The sequence below is a fragment of the Ornithorhynchus anatinus genome, chromosome Y5 (assembly GCF_004115215.2).
Source record: "Ornithorhynchus anatinus isolate Pmale09 chromosome Y5, mOrnAna1.pri.v4, whole genome shotgun sequence".
NCBI lineage: Eukaryota > Metazoa > Chordata > Mammalia > Monotremata > Ornithorhynchidae > Ornithorhynchus > Ornithorhynchus anatinus.
In genome coordinates this window covers 1618139-1640514 of record NC_053179.1, presented here as the reverse complement: position 1 = coordinate 1640514, position 22376 = coordinate 1618139, and the positions used below count along the sequence as shown (strand labels likewise).

The window sequence follows — 22376 nt, the reverse complement described above, 5'->3', positions numbered from 1 at the left end:
TCTCCCATGGAGGCCCCTGCCCCCCACCTTCCTGCACCTGCATCAGAGCCTAGAACAGCACCAAGGGAGGGAACACCGGCACCTGCATCCCTCCCCCTCCCAATCCGTGCACCGAGGATTTGGGTCTGTATGAAGAAGGTATTGCCAATCCCCCACCCAACCAGTCCCACCCCTCCATACACCAGGACCCAGACCCCACCATAGAAGCAGGGCAGAAACAACTAAAAACATAACAACTTGTCAAGAGCCACCCATTCACTCCAATGCTTTATTAGCTGCAGCTCAGTACCTTCTTTCTCTTATGCACTAGTCCTATCACGTGCCTTCAGTCCCTTCCCTGGATCTCCCTTCCCATCCCACATGCCCCTCCTCATCCCCCTCTGTGGAGATCAGCCATCCTTAATCCCTCCCAAGACTGCCAGCTTCAACTGTGAGATTTCTAGCAGTTGCTTCCCTAATGCTTTCAACATTCTAATGTATCTCCTATCCTAAAAAAAAAAAATCTTTTGATCCCTGTGGCTCCCTCCATTTATTGCCCCATACCCCTCCTACCACTTTTTATTCCCATTAACATCTGTCTCCCTCTCTAATTCTGTTGTATTTTACTCTCCTGAGTGCTTAGTACAGTGCTCTGCACACAGTAAACCCTCAATAAATATGACTGATTCTCTTGAAACTTGTAGAAAGAGCTGATTGCATCTGTCTCCAACTCCTGTCATCCAAATTCTCGCCTAGATCCCCTCCAATCTGGCTTCTGCCCCCTTCACTCCACAGAAGCAGCCCTCTCTAAGGTAATCAGTGAACTTCTTCTTACAAAATCTGACATCATTTAATCCAACATATTCCTTTTAGACTTCTCAGCTGCCTCTGACATTGTAGACTACCCCCTTCTCTTTGAAGCGTTACCCAACCTCGGATTCACTGACACAACCTTCTCTCCCATCTCTCTGATACCTCCTTCTCTGTCTCTTAGGCTAGCTCCTATCTTCCATTCTCTGACAAGAGGGAATCCTCAAGGATCAGTTCTCAGCCCCCTTCTACCTCCTCTCTACACCAACTCCCTTGGAGAACTCAGTAATATTCACAGGCTTCAATTACCATCTCTTCGTAGATGATGTCCAAATCTATATCTCCAGCCTTGATCTCTTTCCTTTCCTGCAATCTCATACTTCCTCCTGCCTTCAAGACATATTAACCTAGATGTCTGCTGAAACCTCAAATTAAACATGCCCAAAATTGAGCTCTTTTCTCCTTTCCAAACCCTGTCCACTCCATCTTTCCCATCTCTGTAGACACTATTATCCTCCCTAGCTCACAAGCCTGACCCTTGGTGTTATCCTCAAATCATCTTAATCATTCCATCCACATATTCTGTCACCAAATCCTTTCAATTCTATCTTCACGACAGTGCTAAAATCCATCCATTCCTCTCCATCCAAACCGCTACCACAGTGATCCAAGCACTTATCCTGCCTTGAATATTTCATTTGCCTTCTCACTGATATCCGCCTCATCTCTCTCCACTCCAGTCCAAACTTTACCCTGCTGCAAGAAGTATTTACAAAAGAAAATTCAGTTCATGTCTCCCCACGCCTCAAGAACATCCATGCTGTCTTGTTTTTGTTTCATTCTGTTTTGCTCGGCCATCTGTCTCCCCCCATTGCACTATGAGCCCATCCAGGGCAAGGATTGTCTCTATCTGTTGCCAAACTGTACATTCCAAGCGCTTAGTACACTGCACATAGTAAGCACTCAATAGAAGCAGCGTGGCTCAGTGGAAAGAGCACGGGCTTTGGAGTCAGGGCTCATGAGTTCGAATCCCAGCTCTGCCACTTGTCGGCTGTGTGACTGTGGGCAAGTCACTTAACTTCTCCGTGCCTCAGTTCCCTCATCTGTAAAATGGGGATTAAGACTGTGAGCCCCACGTGGGACAACCTGATTCCCCTATGTCTACCCCAGCGCTTAGAACAGTGCTCGGCACATAGTAAGCGCTTAACAAATACCAACATTATTATTATTATTACTGAATGAATGAATCCAATGGCTAACCATCCAACCCTGCATCAGAAACTCCTTACCACTGACTTTAAAGTAATCAGCTCACCCCAACCTACTTCAGCTCACCAAATTCCTTCTGAAGCCCAGTCCTCATACTTCACTCTTCTAACTCCATTTTACTTACTGTGCCCTGATCGTCTATCTCGCGGCAGATCCCCTTTCCCTATCACCCTTAGCCTGGCACTCCTTCACCCTCCATATACTCCAGGCTACCACTCTACCCCCTTCAAAGATTATTAAAGTCAAATCTTCTCCAAGGGGCTTTTCCCAATTAAATCTCTTTTTCCCTGGCTCACTCTCTCTGTCTACGCACTTCAATCGGTGACCTTTGGACAACTGATTTTTGCCCCACCCCCAATCCCACAGTACTTACATACACATCTTTGTAATACACACAATATATATAATAGACCATTTTATAAATTACTTATTCATGTTAACATCTGTCTCTTCCTCTAGACTGTAAGCTTGTTATGGGTAGGGAACGTGACTGCAAAATCTGTTGCACTGTACATTGTTGCATTAGGTGGAGTAGCATGGCCTAGCATGGAGAGCACAGGCCTGGGAGTCAGAAGGTCATAGGTTCTAATCCCAGCTCCACCACTTGCCAGCTATGTGATCTTGGGCAAGTCACTTCACTTCTCTGGGCCTTGGTTTCCTCATCTGTAAAATGGGTATTATTAGTATTCCTTCAATCATATTTATTGAGCACTTACTGTGTGCAAAGCACTGTACTAAGCACTTGGGAAGTACAATCCAGCAACAAATAGAGGCAATCCCTGCCAACAATGGGTTCACAGTCTAGAACTTATGGTATTTCTTAATTATGATATTTAATAATAATAATAATGTTGGTATTTGTTAAGCGCTTACTATGTGCAGAGCACTGTTCTAAGCACTGGGGGAGATACAGGGTAATCAGGTCGTCCCAAGTGAGGCTCACAGTCTTAATCCCCATTTTACAGATGAGGGAACTGAGGCACAGAGAAGTTAAGTGACTTGCCCATAGTCACACAGCTGACAAGTGGCAGAGCCGGTAGTCAAACTCATGACCTCTGACTCCAAAGCCCAGGCTCTTTCCACTGAGCCATGCTGCTTCCCTATTATTAAATGCTTACTATGTGCCAGGCACCGTACTAAGTGCTGGGGTGAATACGAAGCAAATCGGGTTGGACACAATCTGTGTCCCACATGGGGCTCTCAGTCTCAATCCCTGTTTTACAGATGAGGTACCTGAGGCACAGAGAAGTGAAGTGACTTGCCCAAGGTCATACAGTAGACAAATGGAGGGGCTGGGATTAGAACCCTTAACATTCTGTCTCCCAGGCCTGTGCTCTGTCCGCTACGCCACACTATGCTATCATTTTTCCGTGAGACTGTGAGCCCCATATGGGACAGGGACTGGGTCCAACCCAATTATTTTGTATTTACTCCAGCAGTGCCTATACCAGTATTTTGTGAGGAATGGAAACCCTATATGGGATTTACCTTTGAAACTGCTCAAGTGGTGGGCTAACTGGCTAAAGGACCTAGACCAGAGATGAGAGGGAAGCAATCTGTGTACAGCTGAATAATCTTGCTACAGCAAACTGAGTGCAACTCTTTGGGGTACAATTCTGATTTCAAAACAGCACTTATTCCCATCTGACAGCACGGGGGCAAACAATCCAGGCTCATGCAAATGGAAGTCCAAATGGTCAGTTGGGGTTGGGAAGGGGTATGAATAGGATGAGGTAAGAAACCCTCAGATTTGGACTGCTGGACCCAGAATATGGCCCTAATTACCAATTAAGAAATATGAGACTCATGAACAGAACTCAGAATTGTAGCTGACCAGATTTTGTATTCATCCAAGCACTTAGTATAGTGCCATGCACATAATAAGCACATAACAGCAGCATGGCGTAGTGGAGAGCGCATAGGTCTGGGAGTCAAAAGGTCATGGATTCTCATCCCAGCTCGATACTTCTGTGCTGGGTGACCTTGGGTAAGTCACTTTACTTCTCTGTGCCTTAATTACCTAATGTGTAAAATGGGGATAGATTGAGAGACCATGTGTGACAAGGAATAGGTCCAATCTGATAAACATGAATCTACCCCAATGCTTAGAACAGTCCTTGGCAAATAGTGTTTAACAAGTACCATTATTGTTTGAATCCCAGCTCTGCCACTTGTCAGCTGTGTGACTGTGGGCAAGTCACTTCACTTCTCTGTGCCTCAGTTACCTCATCTGTAAAATGGCGATGAAGACTGTGAGACTCACGTGGGACAACCTGATTACCCTATATCTACCCCAGCGCTTAGAACAGTGCTCTGCACATAGTAAGTACTTAACAAATACCAACATTATTATTATTACTACTATTACTATATCAATAAATACTACTGATGATGATGATACTACCTGAGAAGGCATTACATACCACTAAAGGGTTTGGCCCCACAGCCAGGCACTAACCACTACAAACCTCTAAAGAAATGCAAAATACTAAACTGATTCCTCACTGATTATCCTCTAGTTTTGTTTTGTTGCCTGTCTCCCCCTTCTAGATAGTGAGCCTGTTGTTGGGTAGGGATTGTCTCTATCTGTTGCCGAATTATACTTTCCAAGCATTTAGTACAGTGCTCTGCACAGTAAGCGCTCAATAAATATGATTAAATGAATGAATGAATCCTCTTGAGGGTCTTAGTATTCTATCTGGGGGAGGAAAAATCATTATAAGGATTTTTTTTTAACTGTTGGAGGAGGAAGAGAGCACAGAAGAAAAACACAAAAACAAGGCAATGACTGTTTGAGAAAATTTATGGCAAAACCAATGATTCCTCATTTGGTTAAGGTTAGGGTGAGAAAATTTTAAACTACTTGTAAAATAGTACGGATATGATTAATTAGAAACAAAAAGCAGGGACCTGTATACTAAGGGGTAGTTAAGAGAACTGGTGCAAAGGCAGAAAGGAAAATAGGATATAGGGCATCCAAAACTCCACCCTCAGGGGTGATCTAAACTGGTAACTGAACGTGACAAAACATTCAAACTATGAAAAGGATTTCCGGGGAATCGCTGGAAGGGGAGCAGCTGGGAGAATTACATATGGACCTTAGTAGTAAGATAGACAGGGCTCCACTGAACATAATGAGGAGTATATCTCCATGACTCCATTTATCTTGATGATGTTGTTTTGTTTTGTTCTGTTTAGCTTTACTGACTGTCTCCCCCGTTCAGACTTTGAGCCTGTTAGTGGGCAGGGATTGTCTCTATCTGTTGCCGAATTGTACTTTCCAAGTGCTTAGTACAGTGCTCTGCACATAGTAAGTGCTCAATAAATACTACTGAATATAAAGGAACGGAAAAGATTCAAACTTTGGTATTACATTACTATATGCATATCCCTCAAGGCAGCTGTCTTGGAAATTAACTTCTAAATCTTGTGTGCTAAACTATGGAACAAGCCTACTGGATAGAGCCCAGGCCTGGGAGTCAGAAGGTCATGAGTTCTAATACCTCATCGGTAAAATGGGGATTGAAACTGTGATCCCACAAAGGACAGGGACTGTGTTCAACCCAATTTGCTTGTATCCACTCCAAACGCTTAGTACAGTGTCTGGCGCATAGTAGGCACTTAACAAATACTACAATTATTAATTATTATTACTATAAGAGGAAGAATGAGGTCAGCAGAAGTTAGCTACTGACTACTGTGTCAGCCTTCTCTCTGACCTCCCTTCCTCCTCTCTCGCCCCGCTCCAGTCTATTCTTCACTCCGCTGCCCGGCTCATCTTCCTGCAGAAACGATCTGGGCATGTCACTCCCCTTCTTAAACAACTCCAGTGGTTGCCTATCGACCTCCGTTCCAAACAAAAACTCCTCACTCTAGGCTTCAAGGCTCTCCATCACCTTGCCCCTTCCTACCTCTCCTCCCTTCTCTCTTTCTACCGCCCACCCCGCACGCTCCGCTCCTCTGCCGCCCACCTCCTCACCGTCCCTCGGTCTTGCCTATCCCTCCTTCGACCCCTGGGTCACGTCCTCCCGCGGTCCTGGAACGCCCTCCCTCCTCACCTCCGCCAAACTGATTCTCTTTCAAAACCTTTTCCCTCTTCAAAACCTTACTTAAAAATCACCTCCTCCAAGAGGCGTTCCCAGACTGAGCTCCTCTTCCCCCTCTACTCCCTCCGCCATCCCCCCTTTACCTCTCCGCAGCTAAAGCCTCATTTTCCCCTTTTCCCTCTGCTCCTCCACCTCTCCCTTCCCATCCCCACAGCACTGTACTCGTCCGCTCAACTGTATATATTTTCGTTACCCTATTTATTTTGTTAATGAATTGTACATCGCCTTGATTCTATTTAGTTGCCATTGTTTTTACGAGATGTTCTTCCCCTTGACGCTGTTTAGTGCCATTGTTCTTGTCTGTCCGTCTCCCCCGATTAGACTGTAAGCCCGTCAAACGGCAGGGACTGTCTCTATCTGTTGCCGACTTGTTCATCCCAAGCGCTTAGTACAGTGCTCTGCACATAGTAAGCGCTCAATAAATACTATTGAATGAATTAGCTCTGGGGGTTGCGAAAAGACCCAGCCTGAAGTGATTCCCAAAAATGAGCTTCAAAAGTAAGTTGGGTGAGGGGGGGCCTTCGGTTTTCACCTTCTGTTTGACTAACAATGAAGGGTAGTGTTTGGCTAAGTTCATTACACAATTCATGAAACAGAAATAATGAGAAACCAAATCTAAGGATTTAAGGAATGCCGTCATTTTTTGTGGGGGAGGGGGCGCTATAAAGCTTTCATTGTCAGAATAATTAATAAGCTGGAATGGAAAGGGGGAAAGGAAGATTGGGGATTTCCTAGGTAGAAACATCTGGAATTACAAAGTAAGGGTCTCCTTGAGGATCATGCCTAGTCTGCTAAAAAGAAAACTCCCTTTAAAAACTTCACTATCCTGTACAACCCTGCCAGAATTAGGGGGGAAGAAGATAAAGAGGGACGAAATTTGGTCTGGATTTGGATTTTGAATAAATGAGACCACCATTGCTTCATCCATTTTGTTCGATAACCTGCAGCGCTGAATCACCTAAACAACCCACCTTCTTCTGCTCTGATGCACAAGCCATGGACCACTGTTGGCAGAAATTCAGATACCAGGCCAACCTCAAAATCATAGTAATAATTATGGTACTTGTTAAGTGCTTACTATGTGTCAAATGTTGGGGCTAGATATAATTTAATCAGGTTGGACAAAGTCTCTTTCACACATATGGGACTCTAAATCTAAATAGGAGGAAGATGTAATTCCCATTTAATGACTGTCACACAGTCACACAGCAGACAAGACAGAGGCGGGATTAGAACCCAGGACCTGTCTGACCATCCAGCCATCCATCCTTATTTACTGAGCACTTATGTGTGCAAAGCACTGTACTAGACGCTCGGGAGCATACAATATAACAACAAACAGATACATTCCTTCCAACTACAAGTTCACAGTCTAGAGGGACGGAGGGACGGACAGACAGATAAACAGATGACAGACAGATAGACAGACAGATATATAAAGACCTGGCCTCTTTCCATTAGGCCACACTGCTTCCCCTGGTCATGGATCCTAATCTTGGCCCCACCACTTGTCTGCCATGTGACCTTGGGCAGGTTACTTAACTTCTCTGTGCCTCAGTTACCTCAACCGTAAAATGGGGATTAAGAGTGAAAGCCCCAATGTGGGACAGGGACTGTGTTCAACCTGATTAACCTGTATCTTCCCCAGTGCTTAGAACAGTCCTTGGCACACAGTAAGTGCTTAACAAGTACCATAATCATCATCATCATCATCATCGTCATCATCATCATCATTTACCAAACTCATCCATCTCAAACTCATCCTCAAACTGTCCTTCCCTCAATTCTGGCAATGATATTCTCCACTTTTATCATCTCCCTCGCTTACTGCCTACAACTGCTGCTTCAGACTTTTAACTCTTTCCTCAACTTCCCTAAACCTCTGCTCCTCCCCATCCCCTGTCCCTAATTACCTGGCTACTTCACAGATAAAGTCTCCCCAAAATCTCGCCAGCATCTCTGAATTTCATTCCTCCCTACAACCCCACTTTACCAGCGCCACCCATCTTCCCCCTCCCCCTGCTTTCCTCCCTACCAAATCCCCTCCCCCCACTCCCTCCCCTTCCTTCCTTTCATTCATTCATTCATTCATTCATTCAGTAGTATTTGTTGAGCTCTTACTATACAGAGCACTGTACTAAGCGCTTGGAACGTACAATTCGGCAACAGATAGAGACAATTCCTGCCCACTGATGGGCTTACAGTCTAACTGGGAGAGACAGACAAAAACAAGACAACAATCATGATAAATAGAATCAAGGGGATTTACATCTCATTAACAAAACGTCCCATCCCAGTCCTCCTGTCCCACCACCACCCCCATCCCCCTCTCCCTGCACAGGCCCCTGCCAACTCATTTCCATCCAAACCCTCTCCTCCCCCTCCCACATCTGCTGTCAAGTGTAGCCTAAGGAATCCCTGCTCCATTACAGGTAAACTACCTTTCATCCTTGACCTTTTCCTTTCCCACTCTCACCTCCTCCTCGCCCTTATGGAGACCTGGCTCACTACTGAAGACACAGTCTCTTCTGCTACTCTCTCCAGCGGAGGCCTCTCCTTCTCCCACTCCCCCAGACTCACTGGAAAAGGAGGAGGCGTTGGCTTCCTTCTCTCATCCCAATGCCGCTTCCGCACTCTCCCTCCTCCCCCTTCCCTCTCCTTCCCCTCCCCTGAAGCCCAGATTATTCGCCTCTACCACCCCTTCCAGATTCTTGTAGCCGTCCTGGTCCCACTACCCACTACCCTGGTCCCACTAACGTCCCCCTGGTCCCACTTCCAACTTCTTCAGCCACACTGTCCCTTTTTTCACCTTCCTTCTCCCCTCTACTCACTCTGATTCCAGGAGACTTCAACATCCATGTGATGTCCCCGTGACTCCTCTGCCGCCCATCTGCTATCACTTCTTGACTCTGCCAACCTCCTGCTCCACCACACCTTGCCCACTCACCAACTTGGTCACACCCTCGACCTCATCATCTCTTACCGCTGAACTATCTCCACCCTCACCAATTCTGAAATCCCTCTCTCGGACCACAACCTTCTTACCTGCCTCCTCTCTCACACTCTCTCCCCCTGCAAATGTGTATTACACCCCCGCAGAGACCTCTGCTCTCTTGATCCCATTCTTCTCTCCCAAAGCATCTCATCCTACTTTGCCTCCCTATCTTCTCTTCCCACTCTCGATGATCAGGTTACCGCTCTCAATTCCGTCCTCTCTATTCATTTCAATTGACTCGTCCCCCTTTCCCCTCGGCCACTCTCACTCCACTAACCTGCAGCCCTGGATCTCTGCCTCTGTCTGCCTCCTTCGCTCTTATGCTCGAGCTGTTGAGCACTGCTGGCAAAAGTCTAAGCAACAAGCCAACCTTATCCATTTTAATTTTATCCTTTCCTGCCTTAACTCTGCCCTCTCCTCTGCCAGGCAAAACTACTTTTCTTCCCTCATTGACGCCCAGGCCCTTTACCCCCAAATTGTTTCGGACTTTTAACTCTCTCCTCAGGCCCCTGTACTCCCCAACCCCCATCCCTCACCTCCAACGATCTGGCTAGCCACTTCATCACAAAAATTAACACAATCAAGTCTGAGCTCCCCAAAGTCGTCCCTCCCCGTTCTGCTTCCCCCCCGCCCAACCCTCTCCCCTACTTTCCCATCCTTCCCTGCAGTATTCTCAGAGATCTCCTCCCTCCTCGCAAGTGCCAGCCCCTCCACCTGTGCTTCGGACCCCATTCCCACTCACCCTGTAAAAACCATCGCCCCTTCCCTCCTCCCCTCCTTAGCTTCTATCTTAAACCACTCTCTCTCCAATGGGTTCTTCCCCTCTGCCTTCAAACATGCCCATGTCTCCCCCATCCTAAAAAAACCCTCTCTCGACCCCACTTCCCCTTCCAGTTATCGCCCTGTCTCCCTCCTACCCTTCCTTTCCAAACTCCTAGAATGAGTCGTCTACACTCGCTGCCTTGAATTCCTCAACTCCAATTCTCTCCTAGACTCCCTCCAATCTGGCTTCTGTCTCCTCCACTCTACTGAGACTGCTCTCTTAAAGGTCACCCATGATCTCATTCTTGCCAAATCCAATGGCTCCTACTCTATCCTAATCCTCCTCGACCTCTCAGCTGCCTTTGACACTGTCAACCATCCCCTTCTCCTCCATACGTTATCTCACCTTGGCTTCACGGACTCCGTCTTCTCCTGGTTCTCCTCATCTTTCTGGCCGTTCATCCTCCGTCTCCTTCGTGGGCTCCTCCCTCTCCGATCCTCTAACTGTAGGGGTTCCTCAAGGGTCAGTTCTTGGCCCTCTTCTGTTCTCCATCTATACTCACGCCCTTGGTGAACTCATTAGCTCCCACAGCTTCAACTATCATCTCTATTCAGATGACACCCAAATCTACATCTCCTCCCGTTCTCTCCCCGTCCCTTCAGGCTCGTATCTCCTCCTGCTTCCAGGACGTCTCCACCTGGATTCTGCCCGCCACCTAAAACTCAACATGTCCAAAACTGAGCTCCTTATCTTACCTCCCAAACCCTGTCCTCTTCCTGACTTCCCTGTCACTGAGGATGGTAAGACCATCCTTCCCGTCTCTCAAGCCCGCAACCTTGGTGTCATCCTTAACTCTGCTCTCTCATTCACCCCACACATCCAATCCATCACCAAACCTGTAAAGATCTCACCTTTACAATATTGCTAAGATCTACTCTTTCCTCTTCATCCAAATGGCGATCTTACCGATACAATCTCTCATAATATCCCAGCTGGATTACTGTGTCAGCCTTCTCTCTGATCTCCCTTCTTCCTGTCTCTCCCCCAACTCCAGTCTATTCTTCATTCCGCTGCCCAGATCATCTTCCTGCAGAAACGTTCTGGGCATGTCACTCCCCTCCTTAAAAACCTCCAGTGGTTGCCTATCAACCTCCACACAAAACAAAAAATCCTTATTCTTGCCTTCAAAGCTCTCCCTTTCCCCATTCCTACCTCACCTCCCTTCTCTCTTTTTACTGCCCACCCCGTACACTCTGCTCCTCTGCCACTCACCTCCTCACCATGGCCCGTTCAAGCCTATCCCGTCGTTGACCTCTGGCCCACGTCCTACCACTGTCCTGGAATGCCCTCCCTCCTCACGTCCAGCAAACTAACTCTCTTCCTCCTCAAAGCCCTAGTGAAAGTTCATCTCCTCCAAGAGGCCTTCCCTGACTGACCTACCCCTTTCCCTCTGCTCCCTTTCTGCTCCCCCTCTACCCTCCTCTCCCCCCTTCACCTCCTCTCAGCTAAGCCCCTTTTCCCTCTCCTCCTCTCTCCCCCTTCACCTCCTCTCAGCTAAGCCCCTTTTCCCTCTCCTTCTCTCCCCTCCCTTCCCTCAGCACTGTGCTCATTTGTATATATTTTTATTACCCTATTCATTTTGTTAATGAGGTATACATCCCCTTGATTCTATTTATCCTGATTATGTTGTCTTGTTTTTGTCCATCTGTCTCCCCTGAGTAGACTGTGAGCCCGTCATTGGACAGCAATCTGTTGCTGAATTGTACATTCCAAGCGCTTAGTACAGTGCTCTGCATATAGTTAGTGATCAATAAATACTATTAAATGAATAAATGAATTCCTCCTTCAGCCCCCTCTTCAACTTTCCCACCCTTACCAGGAACATCTCAAGAGGAAATCTACTGCCTTTCTACCCCCTTCACCAGCACCTCAAAATATTTTACCCCTCCTTCCATCCCACCATGACGGCAATTTTCAATTCCTCACACTCTAAAAACACCTTTCCCATGCACTCCCCCTTCTCCAGTTCACTTCCTGACCCTTTCAATCTGACTTCTGCCCCTTTCACGCCACAGAAACTGCCACTTTACAATGACCTCCTTCTTGCCAAATTCTCCTCTTCCCTCCCAAACCCTGTCCTTCCTGTCTTTTCTATATCCATAAACTCCTGGGGCCTGGTGCAGAGTGTGGGGGCCTGGGAGTCAGAAGGACCTGGGTTCTAATCCTAGCTCTGCTACTTGTCCATGGCATGACAATGGGCAAGCCACCTCAGCCCTCTTCTTTGTGACTTTGGGCAATTCATTTTACTTCTCTGGACCTCGGTTAACCTCATCGGTAAAACTGGGATTAAGGGTGTGAGCCCTATGTGGGATAGGGTCTGTGTCCAACCTGATCAATTTGTATCTACCTTACTGCTTAGAATACTGTTAGGCACAAATCCTGTTCTTAACCAGTACTATTATTATCATTAATAACATTTGCCTCCTTGCTGAACTCCTTGCCTCAAGCCTCTCACCTTTCCTATCCTTAAATACACTGCCCAAATCATTTTTCTAATACTTTGTTATGCACAAAATTTTCCACAACTGAAAAACCTATATTTGTTGCCCAACCATCTCTATCTTTAGCAGAAACTCTTTAGCACTGCTTTAAATACCCAACCTGCTCTCTCCTTCTCTATTTATTCTCCATCAATTTCCATTTCCTACTACAACCCAAACTAGAAAATGCTCTAATGGAAAGAGTGTAACCGGGAGACAAAGGACTTGGATTCTAATCTCAACTACGCCACACTTCTGCAATATGTCTTTGGTCAAGTCATTTACTTTCTGTGTGCCTCAGTTACCTTACCGGTAAAACAGCAATTAAGGCTGTTAGCCCCACCTGGGAAATGAACTGCAATTAAGGCTGTTAGCCCCACCTGGGAAATGAACTGTGGCCAACCCATTTACCTTGGTCCTACCCTAGAGTTTAGTGCAGTGCCTGGCAAAGAATGATTAAAAGAACACACTAAAAAACCCTTGGCTTTAAAGAACTTAATCACCTTGCATGCTCACTACTTTCTTACTACAACCCAGCCTGATCACTTCAATATTCTTATGCTAAACTTCTAACTATAGCTCCATCTTGTCTATCTCACCGCCAAACTCTCACCCACATCCTACCTCTGGCCTGGAAGGCCCTTTCCCCTCACAGCAGATAACTGCTCTCCCTCACTTCAAAACCTTATTGAAAGGATCTCCTCCAAGAACCTTTCCCTAAACTGTCCTCTCCTCTTCTTCCTATTTCTTCTGCACAGCTCTTCCTTCCTTCATTCATTCCATAGTATTTATTGAGCGCTTACTATGTGCAGATCACTGTACTAAGCGCTTGGAATGTACAAATCAGCAACAGATAGAGACAGTCCCTGCCCTTTGACAGGCTTACAGTCTAATCGGGGGAGACAGACAGACAAGAACAATGGCAATAAATAGAGGCAAGGGGAAGAACATCTTCTTAAAACAATAGCAAATAAATAGAATCAGGGTGATGTACATCTCATAAAACGAAATAAACAAAATAAATAGGGTGATAAAGATATATACAGTTGAGCGGACTAGTACAGTGCTGAGGGGGTGGGACGGGAGAGGGGGAGGAGGAGAGGGAAAGTGGGAGAAGAGGGTTTAGCTGCGGAGAGGTGAAGGGAGGGTAGAGGGGGAGCAGAGGGAAAAAGGGGGGAGCTCAATCTGGGAAGGCCTCCTGGAGGAGGTGAGCTTTAAGCAGCGATTTGAAGAGGGGGAGAGAATTATATTGTAGGAGGTAAGGAGGGAGGGCATTCTAGGACTGCGGGAAGACGTGGTCCAGGGGTCAACAGCGGGATAGGCGAGACCGAGGGACGGTGAGGAGGTGGGCAGCAGAGGAGCGGAGTGTGCGGGGTGGGCAGTAGAAAGAGAGAAGGGAGGAGAGGGAGGAAGGGGCAAAGTGATGAAGAGCCTTGAAGCCTAGAGTGAGTAGTTTTTGTTTGGAGCGGAGGTTAATAGGCAACCACTGGAGGTGTTTAAGAAGGGGAGTGACATGCCCAGATCGTTTCTGCGGGAAGATGAGCCAGGCAGCGGAGTGAAGAATAGACTGGAGCGGGGCGAGAGAGGAGTAAGGGAGATCAGAGAGAAGGCTGACACAGTAGTCTAGTCGGGATATAACGAGAGCCTGTAGCAGTAAGGTAGTCGTTTGGGTGGAGAGGAAAGGGTGGATCTTGGCGATATTATAAAGGTGAGACCGACAGGTCTTGGTAACGGATCGGATGTGTGGGGTGAACGAGAGAGACGAGTCAAAGATGACAACGAGGTTGCAGGCCTGAGAAACGGGAAGGATGGTCGTACCATCCATGCTGATAGGGAAGTCTGGGAGAGGACCGGGCTTGGGAGGGAAGATGAGGAGCTCAGTCTTGCTCATGTTGAGTTTTAGGTGGTGGGCAGACATCCAGGTGGAGACATCCTGGAGGCAGGAGGAGATGCGAGCCTGAAGGGAGGGGGAGAGGACAGGGGCAGAGATGTAGATCTGCACGTCATCTACATAGAGATGGTAGTCAACGCCATAAGAGCGAATGACTTCACCGAGGGAGTGAGTGTAAATGGAGAACAGCAGAGGGCCAAGAACTGACCCTTGAGGAACTCCAACAATTAAAGGATGGGAGGGGAAGGAGGCACCTGCAAAGGAGACCGAGAATGACCGGCCAGAGAGATAAGAGGAGAACCAGGAGAGGACAGAGTCCATGAAGCCAAGGTGAGATAAGGTGTGGAGGAGGAGGGGATGGTGGACAGTGTCAAAGGCAGTTGAGAGGTTGAGGAGGATTAGAATGGAGAAGGAGCCATTGAATTTGGCAAGAAGGAGGTCACAGGTGACCTCAGAGAAAGCAGTCTCGGTAGAGTGGAGGGGACGGAAGCCAGACTGGAGGGGGTCGAGGAGAGAATGGGAGTTAAGGAATTCTAAGCAGCGAGTGCAGATGACTCATTCTAGGATTTTGGAAAGGAAGGGTAGTAGGGAGATAGGGAGATAACTAGAAGGGGAAGTGGGGTCGAGAGAGGGTTCCTTGATCCTTCATTCATCCTCCCTCCCATCCCCCAAACACATAAATATGTATTCATTCATTCATTCATATTTATTGAGCGCTTACGATGTGTACAGCACTGTACTAAGCGCTTGGAATGTACAAATCGGCAACAGATAGAGACACTTGCTGCTCTCTGATGGGCTTACAATTTAATCGAGGGAGAGAGACAAAAACAATAACAATAAATAGAATCAAGGGGATGACATCTCTTTAAAACAATAGCAATAAACAGAATCAAGGTGAGATGTACAGCTGTACATCTCATTAGGAAAATAAATAGGGTAATGAAATATATACAATTGAGTGGTGGAGCTCAGTGCTGAGGGGAGGGGAAGGGAGAGGAGGAGGAGCAGAAGGAAAGGGGAGGAAAGAGGGCTTAGTTGAGGGGAGGTGAAGGGGGGTACTGGGGGAGAATTGGGAGCAGAGGGAAAAGGGGAAACTCAGTCTGGGAAGGCCTCTTGGAGGAGGTGAGCTCTAAGTAGGGCTTTGAAGAGGGGAAGAGAATTAGTTTGGCAGAGGTGAGGAGGGAGGGCATTCCAGGACTGCCGGAGGATGTGGGCCAGGAGCCATCGGTGGGATAGCCGAGAACGGGGGACGGTGAGGAGGTGGGCGGCAGAGGAGCAGAGCGTGCAGGGTGGAGAGTAGAAAGAGAGAAAGGAGGAGAGGTAGGAGGGGGCAAGGTGATGGAGAGCCTTGAAACCTAGAGTGAGAAGTTTTTGTTTCGTGTGGAGGTTGATAGGCAACCACTGGAGGTTTTTAAAAAGGGGAGTGATCTGCCCAGAGTGTTTCTGCAGGAAGATGAGCCGGGCAGCGGAGTGAAGAATAGACTGGAGCAGGGAGAGAGAGGAGGAAGGGAGATCAGAGAGAAGGCTGACACAATAATCCAGCCGGGATATTGCGAGAGCCTGTAACTGTAAAATAGCCGTTTGGGTGGAGAGGAAAGGGCAGATCTTGGCGATATTATAAAAGTGAGACTGGCAGGTTTTGGTGATGGATTGGATGTGTGGGGTGAATGAGAGAGCCAAATCAAAGATGACACCGAGGTGGCGGGCCTGAAAGATGGGAAGGATGATCGTACCATCCAGATTGACAGGGAAGTCAGGAAGAGGACAGGGCTTGGGAGGGAAGATCAGGAGCTCAGTTTGGACATGAATCTGTATACATCTGTAATTTATCTATCTATATTAATGTCTGTCGCCCACTCGAGACTGTAGCTTACTGTGGGCAGAAATGTATCTCTTTTTTCATTGTATTCTTCCAAGCACTTAGTACAGTGCTTTGCATAGAGTAGGTGCTCAACAAATACAACTGAATGAATTAATTAAAAATCAAAAAGTTCCCAAAAGTCTGCACTCTTCACTCTCCTAATACTAAAATTACATCTTCTCCAAACCAGTCTTCCACACTCAACCCAGTCTTTCACACCCAACTCCTCAATTCCCCATCTTATTTGTCTTTCCTTCTGTGCTGTCCTTGCACTGAGTCCAATACCCAACATTTAGGTATTCACCCCAAACACACTCAATCCATACTCAGTTGCTTATCCTACCTGGCCTTGAATGTCTAATTCTTTTCTTGTACACTCCGTGAGGACAGATACTGTGTATATTAATACTATCTCCTGAACACTTAGTACAGTGCTATACAAATCTGGTAATTAGATTGTAACAGGTACAATCTCTATTACTTTTTTCCTCCAAACCATGGCTTTAACGCATTCAGTACAAATTGAAAAGGGCAAAGAGCAGTTTTCTTTGAGTAGGAAATAGAAATGAAGTATCTATAAAGGCAACGTGACAGGAAAAGTCTCTCAAAAAATTCTTAGTTGTTTGAGTTGTACCTAATGGCATTTAGGCCACCTCTGAATTTACACAATTTCTAGAAGTCATAAAGACCACAGTTCTAATCGTATAGCTGCCACTTTTCTGCTGTGTGACCTTGAGCCGGTCATTTAACTTTTCTGTGCCTCAGTTACCTCAGCTATAAAAAATGTCGATTAAGACTGTGAGACCCATGTGTGAAATGAACTGTGTGAATTCTGACTTGCTTTTATCTACCCCAGTGCTTAGTAAAGTGCCTAGCATATAGTAACTGCTTTAACAAATACCCATTAAAACAATGGGAGTTTGGCCAGGGGAGATAGGAAGGAGACAGTGTGATAACTGGTGGAGCTATGGGGTAAAGAGAGAGGGTTTTTTTAGAATAAAGGATACACAAGCTTCACCTACGTACTTGATTTTCCCTCCATCTTTGACCCCAAACAAATATATTTATTGTAATTACTTTTACCATCTGTCTCCCTCTCTAACCTGTAAATTCCTTGCAAGAAGTGAATGTCTACTGGACTCTCCCAAGTGCTTAGTACAGTGCTCTGCACATAGTAAATATTCAATAAATACAACTGAATGAATAAATACCACTGACTGATTCCTTTCTGCAATCACCCAAGCAAAATTGTCCAATATATTTTAGACTGTAGGTGCTTCTCCTCATATATGGCCACCTCATGAATTAATTCTGTTCAGTTCCCACCAACCAATCATTATTACTGCTTTTCTTAAGTATTTACTATGTGTCAAGCACTCTTCTAAGCACTGGGTTAAGATACAAGTTAATGAGATGGACATTAAGATTGTCCTATGGGGGGCTCCCAATTCTAAAGGATCTAAGGGATCCTTTCAATACTCCCTTTTCATCCTCCCCTTTTTTTTAATGCTATTGTTAAAATTTTTATTACAGGTACCTTACTAAGAGTTAAAACAAATACAAGATAATCAGGTTAGATGCCATCCATACCACACAGGGCTCACAGCCTTAATCCCCATTTTTCAGATTAGGTAACTGAGATATGGAGAAGTGTCAAGATCAAACGAAGCAAACAAGTAGCAAAGGTACTAAAACCTAGGGTTTTCTGACTCGTAGATTGGTGCTCTTTCCACTAGGCTTTGCTGGTCTCCAAGTGGTCCAATACCTATTCCTCTTTAGCTAGTATCTGTTTTCCTCACTAGATTAAAAATCCCTTGATAGCAAGGATTGTGTCTACTAACTCTATAATATTAAGCAAGAGCTCAGTAATCTCCACTGACTGACTGAAAAGAACAAAAGGCTCAAAGTTTTTATTCAACTTGCCGAGTTACAACTAAATTACAATGCTTTTAAAGGTCTGTTTAATGTATATGCACAGTGCTTTTCAGGAGTAGCCTCCCTATAAATTCTGGCATCCACCTTTCTTTCTTCCTAAATATAACCAACCAGAAATAAAGTTAGGTCAGTGGGTTTTTTCAGTCTGTCTGCTCACTCAACTATCCCATGAATCCACCGTTAAAAAAAACTGAACTGTGTTTCTTTAAGTGTCCTATTGTAAAACTTTCCATGAATTCTTTTCATCAGAAGGAATGCTAATGCTATAGAATGCATTAAAATAATTGTTGCCCATCTATAACTGACTGAACATACAAAATTCTGAATAACTTTGTTTAAAATAGGGTATGCCATCTTAAAGCAGCAATCAATGCCCTCAGTTAAAATCAATTCTTTTTGGAAAAATGTGATCCTACTACAAACCTTTTTAATCAGATAATTTTCCAGAACCAATTGAGGGCAATCTCAGTATATTCACACTGATACATTTGTAATTTAAAAATACTAATCAAAGCCTCCTTATTCTTAAGTGAGGTATTTTCCACTTTTTATAACATTAAATTATGAAGTTGGTAGTGCATGGGTTTGGGAGTCAGAAGGTGCTGGGTTCAAATTCCTGTTCCACCACCTGTCTGCTGTGTGACCTTGAGCAAGTCACTTAATTTCTCTGTGTCTCAGTCACTTCATCTGTAAAATGGGGATCAAGCCTGGGAGCCCCAAGAGGGATGGGGATTGTGTCCAACTTGATCTGCTTGTATCGATCCCAGCGATCAACAGAGTGGCTGGCACACAGCAAGTGCTTAACAAACACCACAATTATTATTATTATTACTGAAATAAAAAATTGGTTTAAACTCACATAGTTTGCCCTGTCTTGGCTACATGGCATAGAAATTGATCCAACACTGGAGATACTTCCTTTTTGTTTCCATTCTCAAAATCTGGGTAAGAAAAAAAATTAATGTTTTATTTACTTTTCAAGACAGGAAAATGCCTCTTCTAAAAAAAATTCAAAACTTCCTTTTTTAAAAAAATAAGAACTCTGATTTTTGTTAGGAGCTTATTATTCATTCATTCAATTCCTTCAATACTATTTATTGAGCACTTACTATATGCAGAGCACTGTACTAAGCGCTTAGAATGTACAATTCGGCAACAGATAAAGACAATCCCTACCCATTGACAGGCTTACAGTCTAATGGGAGCTGGGGACAGATGGACAAAGACAAGACAACTTAATCACGATAAATGGAATCAAGGGGATGCACACCTCATTAATAAAATAAGTAGGGTAATATATTCAAATGAGCACAGTGCTAAGGGGAGGAGAAGAGAGAGGGGGAGGCGCAGAGGGACAGAGGGCTTAGGTGATGGGAGGTAAAGGGGGGAGGGGGAGGGAGCAGAGGGAAACGGGGAAGCTACGTTTGGGAAGGCCTCTTGGAGGAGGTGAGCTCTCAGTAGGGCTTTGAAGAGGGGAGGTTTAGTGTGAGGAGGGAGGGCATTCCAGGATAGCGGTAGGACATGGGCCAGAGTTCCACGGCGGGATAGGCGTGAATGGGGGACAGTGAGGAGGTAAGCCGCAGAGGAGCGGAGCGTGAATGAATGAATGAATGAAAGTGCCGCGTTGGCAGTAAAGAGAGAAGAGAGGTGAGGTATGAGGGGGCAAGGGGATGGTGAGCCCTTAAACTACGGTGAGAAGTTTTTATTTCGTGCGGAGGTTGATCTGCAACCACTGGAGGTTTTTAAGAAGGGGAGTGACATGCCCAGAGCATTTCTGTAGGGAGATGATCCGGGTAGTGAGGTGAAGAATAGACTGGAGTGGGGAGAAACAGGTGGAAGGGAGATCAGAGAGAAGGTTGACACAATAATCCAGACGGGGTATTATGTAAGCTTCTACCAGCACGATAGCCGTTTGGATGGAGAGGAAAGGTCGGATTTGCCGATATTGTAAAGGTGAGACCGGCAGGCATTGGTGATGGACTGGATGTGTGGGGTGAATGAGAGAGCAGAGTCAAGGATGACGCCAAGGTTGCGGATTTGAGAGACGGGAAGGATGGTCCTAACATCTACAGTGACAGGGAAGTCAGGAAGAAGACAGGGCTTGGGAGAGAAATTAAGGAGCTCTGTTCCGGACATGTGCCAAACACAGTTCTAAGCACTAGGGTAAATACAGGATCATCAGATCAGACACGGTCCCTGTTCCACCTGGGGCTCACTGACTAAATAAAAGGGAGAATACACAAATGAAACTCCCAAAATAATACATATGAATTAATCCTCTAATGTAATTTCTTTTTCGCACACACCTTTCCGTATCTCAAGGGATTTAAGATAAATGGGGATTAAGACTGTGACCACCCCACCGCCCGCCGTGGGACATCCTGATTACCTTGTCTCTACCCCAGCGCTTAGAACAGTGCTCTGAACATAGTAAGCGGTTAACAAATACCAACATTATTATCATTATTAAGACTAAAAGAGTCCTAGCACTATACAGTTACTTTCGACGAACATGCTACTTACAAGCAGTAAGTATAAAACTGCATATAAATTGAATGAAATTCTTTAGCATTTTTTCAATTTTAACTGTTTTCTTAGTTTATTAATACTTTCCACTGCTTTATGAAATTTATATGAAATGGGGTATTTGGCAGGGGCCTGTCTGGGTAGAGGAGAAACTGTAAGGTATTTTAATGAAATCTATGGAAAAACAGGGGCTCGGGAGTCAGAGGACGAGGGTTCTAATCCCGGCTCCGCCATTTGTCTGCCGTGTGACCTGGGGAAAGCCCATTAACTTCTCCGTACCTCAGTTACCTCGTCTGTAAAATACGGATTAAAACTCTGTGCCCCAAATGGGACAAAATGATTACCCTGTATTTACCTCAAGGCTTAGGGTAGTGTTTGGCTTATAGTAAGCGATTAACAAATAACATAGTAATTTATACTTTAATAGTATTATTAAGGAAAATGAAGGGTCTAGAAAAGAGAACTCGTCCGGAATCCATTTTTCCTAACAGGGACATCTGTTCCACCAACTAAATTGTGGAGGGAAATCTATCTTCAAAAACGGATTTGATTTAAAAGCAACGAAGAATCTACGCAGGCAGCCACAGTCCTAAACTTTACCTTTTTTTTTTTTAAGTTCTTCATCTCCCGAACCACAACCCTGAGAAAAAGACGAGCCTAACTCTCACCTTTCAGCGCTTCCAACAACTTTTCGATGTTCATTATTACTGGAACTCCTCGCAACTCCGGCCTTCCCTCTCAATTGTCTTTTCAGGAGGTGAGCTACTCAGAAAAAAAAGCAACTGAAAAAGAAGCAGTTAAAAAAAACCCGCCAAAGCAGCCGTAATTTAAGAGAGAGCCTTTAAAATGGCGCCTGGCATGTCTCCTCCTCGTTATCTCCACCCTTTGCGCGCTCCCGTCATCCAGATCCGGTTCTTGTTTCCGCGATCTCTTTCAGGAGAAGGCGCTCGACTGTGTAACGTGTTCTCATTCATTCATTCGTTCAATCTTATTTATTCATTCGAATAAATTCAAGCGCCTATTTATTGAGCGCTTACTATGTGCAGAGCACTGTACTAAGCGCTTGGAATGAACAAGTCGGCAACAGATAGAGACGGTCCCTGCCGTTTGACGGGTTTACAGTTTAATCGGGGGAGACAGACAGACAAGAACAATGGCAATAAATAGAGTCAAGGGGAAGAACATCTCGTAAAAACAATGGCAACTAAATAGAATCATGGCGATGTACATTTCATTAACAAAATAAATAGGGTAATGGAAATATATACAGTTGAGCGGACGAGTACAGTGCTGTGGGGATGGGAAGGAGAGGTGGAGGAGCAGAGGGAAAAGGGGAAAAAGAAGGTTTAGCTGCGGAGAGGTAAAGGGGGGGTGGCAGAGGGAGTAGAGGGAGAAGAGGAGCTTAGTCTGGGAAGGCCTCTTGGAGGAGGTGAGTTTAAGTAGGGTTTTGAAGAGGGAAAGAGAATCAGTTTGGTGGAGGTGAGGAGGGAGGGCGTTCCAGGACCGTGGGAGGACGTGGCCCAGGGGTCGACGGCGGGATAGGCGAGACCGAAGGACGGTGAGGAGGTGGGCGGCGGAGGAGCGGAGCGTGCGGGGTGGGCGGTAGAAAGAGAGAAGGGAGGAGAGGTAGGAAGGGGCAAGGTGATGGAGAGCCTTGAAGCCTAGAGTGAGGAGTTTTTGTTTGGAGCGGAGGTTGAT

The 22376-nt window shown here is 45.7% G+C and overlaps 1 protein-coding gene across 3 annotated transcripts in view; it reads right to left on the bottom strand.

The window, feature by feature from the left end:
• Nucleotides 1-21573, bottom strand: part of LOC114808767 (serine/threonine-protein phosphatase 4 regulatory subunit 2-like) — a 62577-nt gene extending 41004 nt beyond the window's left edge. For all 3 annotated transcript variants that reach the window (XM_039910987.1, XM_029056632.2, XM_039910988.1), the window contains exons 1-2: nt 21347-21573; nt 19012-19093 (exon numbers count right to left, since the gene is read on the bottom strand). In XM_039910987.1, coding sequence (XP_039766921.1) covers nt 19012-19093; nt 21347-21380 — 116 coding nt within the window. In that variant the 5' untranslated portion in view covers nt 21381-21573. The remainder of the gene's footprint in view (nt 1-19011; nt 19094-21346) is intronic.
• Between the last annotated feature and the right edge of the window lie 803 nt (nt 21574-22376).